The sequence below is a fragment of the Monopterus albus genome, unplaced genomic scaffold (assembly GCF_001952655.1).
Source record: "Monopterus albus unplaced genomic scaffold, M_albus_1.0 scaffold226.1, whole genome shotgun sequence".
Lineage (NCBI taxonomy): Eukaryota > Metazoa > Chordata > Actinopteri > Synbranchiformes > Synbranchidae > Monopterus > Monopterus albus.
This window is the reverse complement of record NW_018128106.1, coordinates 373562-384916: the sequence shown is the minus strand read 5'-3', so window position 1 is coordinate 384916 and position 11355 is coordinate 373562. Positions and strand designations below refer to the sequence as shown.

At 40.0% G+C, this 11355-nt stretch overlaps 2 protein-coding genes and 1 long non-coding RNA gene across 6 annotated transcripts in view; 1 reads left to right on the top strand and 2 right to left on the bottom strand.

Annotated features, from left to right (window-relative positions):
* The window catches only part of LOC109971490 (uncharacterized), a 29897-nt gene extending 24839 nt beyond the window's left edge, over positions 1-5058 (bottom strand). The window contains exon 1 of the long non-coding RNA XR_002276555.1: positions 4938-5058. This is a non-coding gene — a long non-coding RNA (uncharacterized LOC109971490). The remainder of the gene's footprint in view (positions 1-4937) is intronic.
* ankha (ANKH inorganic pyrophosphate transport regulator a) overlaps positions 1-11355 on the top strand; it is a 90116-nt gene that overhangs the window by 58021 nt on the left and 20740 nt on the right. The window contains exon 1 of one of the 2 annotated variants that reach the window (XM_020619767.1): positions 9437-9466. The exons of the other annotated variant lie outside the window; for it this stretch is intronic. The gene's annotated coding sequence lies outside the window, so the exon portion shown is untranslated. Of the gene's footprint in view, positions 1-9436; positions 9467-11355 lie in introns of those variants that run through there. 2 annotated transcript variants of the gene reach the window in all.
* Positions 6548-9837, bottom strand: myca (MYC proto-oncogene, bHLH transcription factor a). 3 transcript variants are annotated; one of them, XM_020619770.1, is made up of 3 exons: positions 9739-9837; positions 8000-8664; positions 6548-7627 (listed from the first exon to the last, which is right to left on the bottom strand). In XM_020619770.1, exons 2-3 carry the CDS (start codon positions 8634-8636, stop codon positions 7059-7061), a joined length of 1206 nt encoding a protein of 401 aa, XP_020475426.1. In that variant the 5' UTR covers positions 8637-8664; positions 9739-9837; the 3' UTR covers positions 6548-7058. The 3 variants fall into 3 exon arrangements, with proteins under 3 accessions (XP_020475426.1, XP_020475425.1, XP_020475427.1); XM_020619769.1 differs by lacking the exon at positions 9739-9837 and adding an exon at positions 8966-9350; XM_020619771.1 differs by lacking the exon at positions 9739-9837 and adding an exon at positions 8966-9350 and having other exon boundaries at positions 6548-7624.

Below are 11355 nucleotides of genomic sequence, written 5' to 3'. Positions count from 1 at the left end.
TTGGGGGAGCTAATATCGAACGAGTATATGAAATTAAATTTCTAGGTGTCATAGTTGATGACAAATTCTCCTGGAAATTTCATATCAGATATGTTCAGCACAAAATAGCAAAAAATATATAGATATTGGCGAGGGTTAGATATATTTTGGACGGGAAAGCACTACACGTTTTGTATTCTTCATTGATTTTACCATACTTAGAGTATGGCGTTGAAAACTGGGGAAATACATACATAAGTTCACTTCAACCATTGTATATATTACAAAAAAGAGCGATAAGAATTGTGCATAAGATGGGGTACAGGGATCACACATGTAGCTTTCATACAGTCTAAATTGTTAAAATTGTTTGATTTAGTGGGATATCAGACTGCTGTGTTTATGTATAAAGCCAGGAACAATTTATTACCTGGTGGAATTCAAAAACTATTTAATGAAAGGGAAGGGGGATACAATTTAAGGGGTCAGTTAAATTTAAAAATTCATGCTATATGTACAACCACAAAAAGATTTTGTATTTCCATAAGTGGAGTAAATCTATGGAATAATTTAGGTATGGACATAAAAAGCAGTAAGAATATTGATGAGTTTAAACATAAATATAAAGGTATGTGTCAATCAAGATATATGCAAGAACAGGCTTAATGATTAATTACATGGACAATTGTGGGTGTGGTGTACATTTTGTAATAATTCTTTAGTATATTACTTGTGTGATGTAAGAATGTTAACACCGTTATCTTTTTTTTTTAGTATAATACTTGTGTGGGTAGAAGTGAATGATTTACTGCTTGCAAACCAATGATGGTAAGATGATGTCATGGGGTAGGACTGGATAAGTCTGACTTCTTCCTACTCCATTCAAGCATGTACTAGGTATAAGCAAATTGATATTGGATTATGTGTAAAATTATGTGTGTTGTCATATCAACTGTTTTACATGCTTGAAAGAATAAATCAAATCAAATCAAATCAAATCAAAAGTTTAACCTTTTTCCCTGCTCATTTCTGGCACCTTTACAGACACAGCACAAATATTAAGGATAGAAACATTATTTTCTGTGTATGTTTTCAGACTGCTGATGGAGCAGCTTGAGGCAGGACACCATTAATGGCTTCATTTCCTATTTCTGGACATTTTGATGCCATTTTTGTTGGAACATTTTATAACAACTATAATAAATTTAAAGTACTTTATTTTAAAATCTTTATTCAGCTTCGCTGAACTTTACGGTGCCATATCATCAACTCTATCTGTTACCCCTGTATTACATAAGCACTAGTCTCTGTTGTGCTTTATCTTGGTTTAAATCATGCTAAGGATATGATATAGAACCTAACCTGTTTATTCATATCTGTACATGATTTGAATTTTATCTGATATCTTTACAGGAGTGCCTTTGTCTCCATGTTAAATGACAAGCCTGCATCAATTCCGTACTGAGGAGCAGCATTCTTAGTATGAGACTTGACCATGACCCATGCATAATTTATTTTAATAAAGTTTTAGCTCAGCGTTACGCCTATACAATGCTAATACAGTGTTTTATTATTTCCAGGATATTTTCTGTAATATTAATAGACAGTGTTAATCTGAATCTGTTGTGGCAGATACTTGCTGACCCCTGCATTAATCTTGTCAATAGTTAACCTGTGTTTACTTACAAAACATCACTGAAACGGATGCAAAACAGTTGCTTGCTAGCATCATTTTCTGCTGCTGCTGTCATATAATTACGAGTAACTTTAAAAAAAAAAGTTTTGTGAGAGAGTAGGTCAGTCAGCTGCTGTGCTGTGCCTTAATAAGGATAATTGTTACAGTATAGTGTATGACAGTGCTCTCTGCGCTCTGCTATGCACTGACATCCCCCACATGTAAACAGAAAAAAAGCTGACCTGTTGTAGTATCAGCATCTTTTTTTTCCATATGAATATGGATAGACTAGCAGACTGAAAAGCTGAATTGTGACCAAAAATGACTTGTCATAAGAACTCTGTTAGATTTAGGATGACACTCATGGATGGATTACTGGGTACCAGTTCAGCAGCTCATGAGGCATGTGCATGTATGTATCTGTGAGTGCTCTTTTAATGTAGTCATTTTGCAGTGCCCTGTTCTTGTGCAATGGGTAATGGCATTTGACAGCTGAAATAGTGCCACCAGGCATTTATCTCGATGAACGAACTCCTAAACAGTGGTGGATGATATAATTTGCATTTCTTTTGCTGATTTCATGGAAATTTGCTTTAAAGTTGTGCTGAATTTGGATGGAAATCTGGCACATGACTCAGCAGATGCTACAGTAACTTGAACTAATAGCAGAAATTGGTCCTAACATTAGCAAGCTACGCTAACTAGTTTCAGCTTTACAAGTGAAAGTCAGTCAGGCTTGCTATCTTCTATTTTTTGAGTGGAATACAAACTTAACAGCAGGACAGGTCCTCCCAAAAGCTGAATGAAAAGAAACTCAGACAGATACATAGACAGATACATAGCCAAAACACACACCACAGAAGTTGAAGGGGCGCCCAGAGGCTTGAAGCTAAAGTATAAAAGCAAATTCCACAAATATGTGGAATTCCACAAAATCAGTTTTATTCTGTTTTGAAAAATGGAAAGCTGTGCACATTAGCTACAGCACCATAGTGGTTTATATTTCCTTGTGTAAATCCTAAGGAGAATTTAAATTTCACTCTGACATTGAGTGGTGGTACTGGATCCAAGAGCACAGGTGTCATATTTCTCAGAGATGTTTTCCTAAAGAGTTTCACATGGTCAAACGCTTCACACTGAAAACACTGTGCAGGCAGGGAGCTGATAGCCAAATACAGGATGTCAACGCCAATAAAAAAAAAACCACTGACAACTCAAGAGACAGAATCAGAGAATGCAAATCAGGTGGTGTATTCCCAAAGAGGAAAGTGATGTGATTTGATACTTGCAATGCTGTAAAATGAGACACGGCCAGGGAGAAAAGTCTAGCTGCTGAGCCGCTACATTTCTGACTTATGGAGAATCAAAGGCTTTAATCTGTTCCAGCTTCCAACCCTGAAAAACACCGATTACCTAACAGAGGACTTCCATGTACTCCTTGGCCTCTAGTGTACCTGAAAACTGTGTGTTCAGTCACTGAGAGTGGAGATTGGCTCAGATTGCCCGGAAAACACACTGCTCTCTAAATATACTCACACACAGCATTTGCTGTGTAAAGTTCATTTGCTTATTGGAAGAATAGCACACGTCTATGGGTCTAATTTCACTGTGACTCTATCAACATTATACCTATACCAAGTAGTGAACACTGTAGAAACATTAACACATCTAATTGTTTATTTATTACAATATGCAAACAAATATTTGCTATTTCTGGCTTCTCAAAAGTGATGGTTTGCAATTTTTCTCTTTTATATCACTATAACTTGAATATCTTTTGGAATATTAGTAAAAATAAACAAGATGTCTGAGGTCTAGGATTTTTCTAAACAATAATATGTGTTAGCAGTAGCTTAACATTTGAGACAGGGAGTTTTCCACAATGTGGATAAAACTGTCTGGATGAAAAAAAAAACATCAATTATAAACCATTTTTGCAAATGTACAAATCCAAACAAACACAGATGAGTTGCAGCTTCTAAAAGTGGTTAAAAACGAGTCATTATAGACCAAAACGTTTTTATGCAAATGATTAGAAGAGGATTCTAGAAATCACAGCAGTCAGTGCTGTTAAATGTCTTATTTATTTCTAACACTTAGCTCTGTGACGAGAAAAGTTGTGCTTGAGTTCATTAACACGGGTAGTTGACATTGTGGTTAAACTATGGGAATGAATAGTCTCTTGAATCGTTGTTTGTCTGCAAAAACAGACAAACCTTCCAGCTGCTGTTGATGATAACGCCACCCAGTAAGCATTGTTGTTGTGATTTGTAGGTGAAAAGACATCAGGGTTTAGATGTCACAGTTATAACTGGGCTAAAGTGTAGCAGGGTAGTGGGTTTTTTTTTTCATAACCATGACAGGTGAAAAACATTCACTTTTTACTCAAACTGAGCCCAGCTTGAACAAACTGCTTCTCAACCCGAAAATAAGCCCCAAACCGTTCACTGGGTATTGTTAATTTTTGACAAAATGACCTTAGGGCACCTCCTGAGACCAAGGATTCAGCGTTTTACTGGACAACATATCAGCAGCGTGCATGCATGTTGTTATGGAGGCTTGAACTCATAATAGCTACTCACAGCACTCGTTCCCTGATCACTAGACAGCTGCCCTGCCCACCCTGACAGACCACACAGTGAACCCACATCACTAATCCATGCCTTAGTGTAGCTGTACCTCAAATGCAGTTACAGATATTTCTTCTTGTGTTGGAAATAAACAAGCTCCTCGTAATGCACAAAATAACCTATACATTGAGGAGAGGGTAACTCAGACACCTTTTATTACCTTTTGTTATAATCCAAACAACTGCACTATTACACTGGCAGCAGAGATAGAATGACGCTTGCAGCAGCACTACACTTGTGCTCCACATATAGAGAATAAAACCTTGTAGGTATACAATGTGAGCGTCAGTATAGTATATAGAGTAAGCCCTTCATCAGTGTGATCAGCTGAAATAACATCAGACTAACAAAAAATGTGAATTTAACATTCCCTGTTCTAAACTCTGGAGTGTTAAGGGGAGTTGGACAGACAATAGAGAAGCCAGACAAGAGTCACACTGAGAACAATAGTTTCAGACATGTCGTGTCACCACATGCATTATTCCAATTATATCAAACCAGCTCCACAGTTCCTGTTACTCCTTTACAGTAACTTTTCCATTGAAAGGTTGAACGATAAAGATATTAATATAATCAGACCTATTAATGAGAATAATTAAAGATTTCTTTAAAAGGAGCAGTGTATCGATAGAAAGCATATAAAACGCTCTTACCGGGCTGTTCAGGCTGGTTTGTTGCATCCTTGTGGATTTTATTCCGTTTTTTATTCCTGCTTATCACTCGAGCGTCTCGCAGACACAAATCTCGACCTCACGTCCATGTGCTCGCTACCAGCACCACGCGCTCACCGGAGAGCTCGGGATGGTGCGCGTGACGTCACGGCGACGGCCGAAAAGTCGTTGAACTAAATCTAACGTTATAACAACAACACGGGCATATTACGATATTAAATAGGCTACCGCATAAGAATGTATGTGCTGCTTAACTGTGAGGTATTACCACTGGTGGAGAGCAGCCTAAGTACTTTTACTTAAGTATTAATTACCATTTTGAGGTATATTTACTTGAGTATTTTCATTTATGGCACTTCACTACATTTTAGAGGCAAATATTACACTTTTCTTCAAACCTAGTTACTTTTCAGATCAGATTAATGAAACAAACTTTATTGATCCTCAGTGGGACATTCACAAGCTACCCAATAGTACTTCAAATTATAAGTAAGATAGCTATATAAGGTAGTTAATAGCTCCACCATTAAATGTGGTGTATACAGTGATGCTTCAATAATTAGCCTATAATCCAATAATATGATATACATAATGTTAAAAGGGCAGTTCCGCATAATTAATATTCTTTTGGTACCTAAGTAATATTTTGAATGCAGGTCTTTAACTTGTAACAGAGTATTTTTACTCTGTGGTATTGCTAATTTTGCAGGTAAAGAATCTGTGTTCCATCACTGCCTGTGGTTATTTTGTGTTTTTATTTGGTATTACTGATTGTTATTCATTAATATTTAACTTTTAATCATATTTCTGTAATATTCTAACTTGTCACAGAAACGATAGCTTGTTTGACAATAATACACATTTGTACTGTGACACACTTTAAGGTTTACTTATTGTTCTTTAGAGTTTTTATTACTCATTTCACATATTTAACCCACAAGTATGTAAACTTAAAACTATTATGTCATATTCTGTAATGGCCTATAGAAATAATAGTCTAAAAATATTTTACATGAATGTGATTGCAGCTGTGTAACAACCTGTTTTCTTACACCCACAATTTTGACCTAAATCTTGTGTGACACATGACAAAGTGGCTATTTATGAATTAGAAACAGTGTAATTGATTAAGTGTTTAAGGAACTGAAAGGTTTATTTATTGATTTTTAGTGTTTATATTTGCATTTGACCACATTCATTAATATTCCCTGAAGGATGTAAATGTGGGTAGTATCCTCATGTTCTGTTATAAACAGTTTGGAGTCTGCATATGCAGATAATCTAAATTAATAATCTTCAGTGCAACCTGATTAACTGTCGTACACCAGGTTCAGTTTAAAAGCTTCTAAATGAGTGATCATAGACCTTACTGTGATGGAATCAAACTAGGACAGTACCAAAACTGCATCTTCAGGTGAAATCATTCCTTGTTTCAACCAGCCAGAGGACACTGTGTCATTACCCCTAAAAATGAGCATCTTACTCCATGTCAGAGCCAGTACATGACTTTTATACAAACTATGCAACCATGCATGCCCTAGTCTCCTTGTCCCTGCGTGCACACTACATACAGTATTAGTCAATGTCTACTCATAGTGGATGCTGTGATGCGTTTTCATACTGAAGACTTCAAATCTCCAGCAACAGTTGCAGAATGACGAACACCTTTATTGTTAGATCTGAAGTTGTACAAGTGTTGCTGGAGTTTTTAACTCTTAAGGTTGTTTTGCAGTAGGTGAAGTTGTGCCAGACATTCCTACTCTGAAGGGTTTTTTTTGCACTGAAAGAACAAGGACAATTTCAAAAAAAAAATTTATATAAAAAAAACTGGTTGTGAACATCCAGCCATTTGAGATCCAAAAATACAATATATGAAATATTATATACAAAACATACAAATGTATATTTTAGTTTGGGCCCTCAACAGGGTTACCCTGTTTTTAATATTTTATTAATAAAAATAAACTTAAATATTTAATTCTGACTTCAACTGAGGCAGACTAATACAAAATTGCAAATGTAATCTATTTTACATGCAGCTGTACAGCCTAACGTTTAAACTTGCATAACAAAACGAAATGCCAACAAGTCTGATTTTAAACTTTAAGCGAGAGCGCGCTGCAGTTGTGAGAGTCTCTGCTTTAGAAGTTCACTTTTCATCCTCAGCTGCTCTTTCAGCAAGACGAGTCTCTGTTCGTCTGACTTCATGCTGTAAATGCACTCTGTAGCCTTCTTCAGGATCACCACTTTGGCTGCTTTCTCGTTGTTGGCCACTGCGGGGATCTCGTCCCGCAGGGCAAAGAAGCTGAGCTTCAGCTCATTCCTCCTCTGGCGCTCCAGCACGTTATGAGTCTTTCTCTTGTCGTAGTCCTCTGTATCAGACGTCCGGGGACTTAAACACTTGCGGTTGCTGCTAATCTGTTTGAGGACCCTGCTGTAGCCAGCACCACCTCCGCTCTCCAGTTTTAGCTTCTTGACAGCTGGCTGCTCCTCTCTCCTGGGTGGATGGGCGGCATAATTATGCTGGTGGGTGGAGACGTGGCACCTCTTCAGCACTAGCGGGCTGGGATGTCTTGTCTCCAGTTGGCTGGGGTCACACTGCTTCACAACCTGCCTTTTCTCCACTGTGACCACATCGACCTCCTCCTCCTCGTCATCTCCATCGTCATCTTCTGCAACACAGCACAGATCAGAACAATCACCCTCTGCTTCAGCATCAAGGCTACTGCTGATCCAGTCAGTAGCTAAATGCATACCACAGTGGGAAGGGGTGGGTATAGTACAATTCATTTCCCCACTCCTCTTCCATGTCAACTGATTACTTAACATGCGGTCATACCGACTAGCTAACCTCACAAGAGTCTGCAACATGACATCGCAACAGCAACCTCCCGCCTGAAAACCCAAATGCAAATCACATGATATAAAACTGGCCTCATTTTAATCGTGAAGTGGTTGCTTTCATCTTTGCACACTGTGCTGGGGACAATTCCCGTTCGCACATACGGGTGAGACTGTACGCTTAGTGAATATTCATAGCCTACCAGAGTCACTGCAGCCGCTGCTGCTGGCAGTGTCCAGTCCCAAATCCTTAATGTTAACTGGCGGCGTCCCTGCACCCTGCTTGGGCCCCTCTGCTACCGGATAAGGGAAAACCACAGATGGATCGATGCACTCCGAGGCGGATGTGTTCAGGTCTTGCAGGTAGCTGCTGTTCATCTTCCATGTTCCATCCTCCGCGCTGTCGCCGGCCGCAGACTCCTTTCTCGCGGCGTGCAGGGAGGCGAGCCGGTCGGAGACAACCTTCTCCAGCTTGGCCGCGGCGGAGAAGCCACTCCACATGCAGTCCTGGATGATGATTGATTCGAGAAATGTCTGGGAGTAGTCGGCGTGGCAGATGATGCTCTGGTTAACCCCGTCGTCGCCCAGGAACTCGGTCACCATCTCCAGCTGATCCGCTGTGGAGGGGAAGAGGCTTGACAGGGACGGACGGCGGCTCGGGGAGAGGGGAGGGGTCGGCAGCAGTTCAAATTTCTTCCAGATGTCTTCACTCGGTGCCGGAGGCTGAAGCTGTTGAGGGTAGAAATTCTCCTCCTCGGTGTCATAGTAGAAATACGGTTGAAGAAAATCGTAGTCATAGTCATAGTTTTTACTGGCTAAACTTGAACTCAGCGGCATCATGTCTCTGAGGGTTTCGTCCTTAATGAATCTAGGTGAAGAAAGAGAGAGAGAGATCAACTGTTGTGTATAAAGATCTGCAGGAGAGTCGTTTGTCACTTTTACTCCGGCAACATCACATGGTCACTTCAAAACATCCACCCTCTTTGCACGCCTTGCGTGCATGCACCGGTGCTGCTGCAGCAGCAGGCGCTTAGCTGGGAAACTGACAGTGAGTTAGAGAGCAAATCCCACCTTCAACAAGCGGCTACTGACGATAAACTAATAACATTCTTGACCCCACTGCTGTACGAAGGTGGCGTGCAGCTCCAGAAACCCACCAGATCCCTTACCGTTTATGTTTGAAATAGCCGGCGAAAAAAAACACGGGGCGAAATGGATCCAAAATGCAGACAAAAGGAGCGGAAAGTTAATCCAATAGGAAAGTGACATTAAATCCTTCAGCGTAGGCGTTGCAGACGGTGTCGGTGAGGCTGTGTCGCTGAAAGGCTGCACCAACGGGCCGGTATCTGTCATCAGCAGCGTGACAGTCACAGCTGAGTCCTCCACAGGCTGCAATAAAAACCCCGCAGCACTCCTCCTCCCCTGTATCCTTCCGCCCGTTTCCCCGCGAAACACACGCCTGCCTTGAACACACAACACTGTCTGAAATTATTAACATTTCTCACTGAAAGTGTTTCCCGCAATGATTAACTGACACTTGAAACACAGCACCCACCTAGGTAGTCGCTAACCGGTAAGTTTTATTTACAGCGGGTCTAATTCTGTTAAAAAGAAGTGGGAGGGGTCATAGTAGAATGGAGGTCCATTGACGGGAGACACGCACAAATACTGTGAGTAGTAGTGACAGATATTTAGGTTTCCTGCATTATTTTACTGCTATCCCGCCAAAAACTGCAAAAACCAAAACAAACAAACACAAAGTTGTCGTCAAAATATATTACTCCACTAGTGGGATTTGCTACATTAATAAACGTGCTTAAAACCAGCTTTTGGGTCTGTATAAATATAGATAAATGATAAATAAGGCACATTATCAGATTTTCGCACTTTGCGGAGTAAATTCATGATAATGCGCTGCTAAAGTGCTGGTGCAGCAGTTTACCGTCATTTGTGTGCAGGCTGACAGCTCTCTGTTGGCTGAGACAGGTGATCTCAATAAGCCGACTTAAGGAGCTCAGCCTTCTCTTCAGCAACCGGCCATGTTCATCTTGACCTTTGTGTCTGGTGCTTTTTTTTGTGTCGATCATAGTTTACTAGATCTCTGGCATTAATAGAGGTGGGCTGCCGATTTTTGTTAAACATGTTTTCTCCTGTTTAGTTAGGGAGGTAGGTCCATGCAGCTTGGTTTCTTTGGTTTTGGTTATGTTTGATGTCACCCTAGTTAGGTTGCATTTTCTTTCAGATTGAGATCCTGAAGCTGCAAACGGCTCCAAGTGCAATTTGTTCTGCACCATGCTGTAAATAAACATAGTGACTAGATCTTTGTCTCCATGATTGCTTGGGAACTTGAGGATCATCTTATGTTGCATCTTGGTCACCCGCAGAAAGAGCATAACAATCAAATAATTGCTGGTAATGTAGATGTATGTTGACATGAATGAACACAGTAATAAATAGTAACTCCGCTTGTGCATGTACTGGAGCTGGGTTTGGAGGCTGGAAGGATTGGCACCAATTAACTGCAGGAAGGAAGCAATTAGAGGAGTCAGATGGGCACCTCAGCTGGATGGAGGTGCCCTCCTCTACTGTGGTGGATAGGACGGGCTTGGAGCGCCCTCTGCTGTGGACAGTACTCCAGGCCTGGACAGCAGCCAGGTGGGTGGAGGGTCACATCATTAAGGAGAACATACACTCTTCAAACCTTCAGAGACGTGAGAGAATTTTTAAAATGAGATGAAAGAATTTGAAAGTTTGGGCGTAAACCTCTAGATAGCTCTCAACATAGGGCTGTGCAGTGGGTTACTGGAGCTGTTTATTGGGGTTAGTGGGTCACTTCATCATAAAAAATGTTCTGGAGAAGCATTAAATGACAAATGTAGCAGCCTGCAGCATTTTAACAAAGTAGGTTGTGCTATTTATAGGCCTCATCATCTGAGAAAAGATTTTAAAATTACATATTTATTAATGATACACATACCACAAATCTGGCAGTTAATTTATTTAGAATAATCAGTTTTTAAGTTGTTCAGACAGACCTTGTACTACCTGTGTAACTACAACAATAATTGTAAATGAGTGTCACACTGTGTCTTAGAACCAATTAGTCCTTCACTGTACATGTGAGTACTGCTTTAACACAGACTGCAAAATGAGAACCTCTTTTATCAGCAAAAAGTCTGTTAACTTGTCCATCAAAGATGTTGGATTAAATGTTCTTTTTAAGGGCCTGCATTTGGTGCCTTATTGTTTTACATTATCTACTATATAAATCATGATTTTAAATGTCACCTGCTACAGTTTTTGTAATGTGAATCTAATTCAAGGGTGTGATTAACACTGGGGTGTGTTACTTTTGATAATCATAGACAAGATAATGCAGTAATGGAAAGAGATCTTTGTAATTACCCCGTGCTTGCGTGGGTTCTCTCCTGGTACTCCGGCTTCCTCCCACAGTCCAAAGACATGCAGTTTAGGTTGATTGGTGTCTCTAAATTGCCCATAGGAGTGTGTGTGTGTGTGTGTGTGTGTGTGTGTGTGTGTGTGTGTGTGTGTGTGTGTG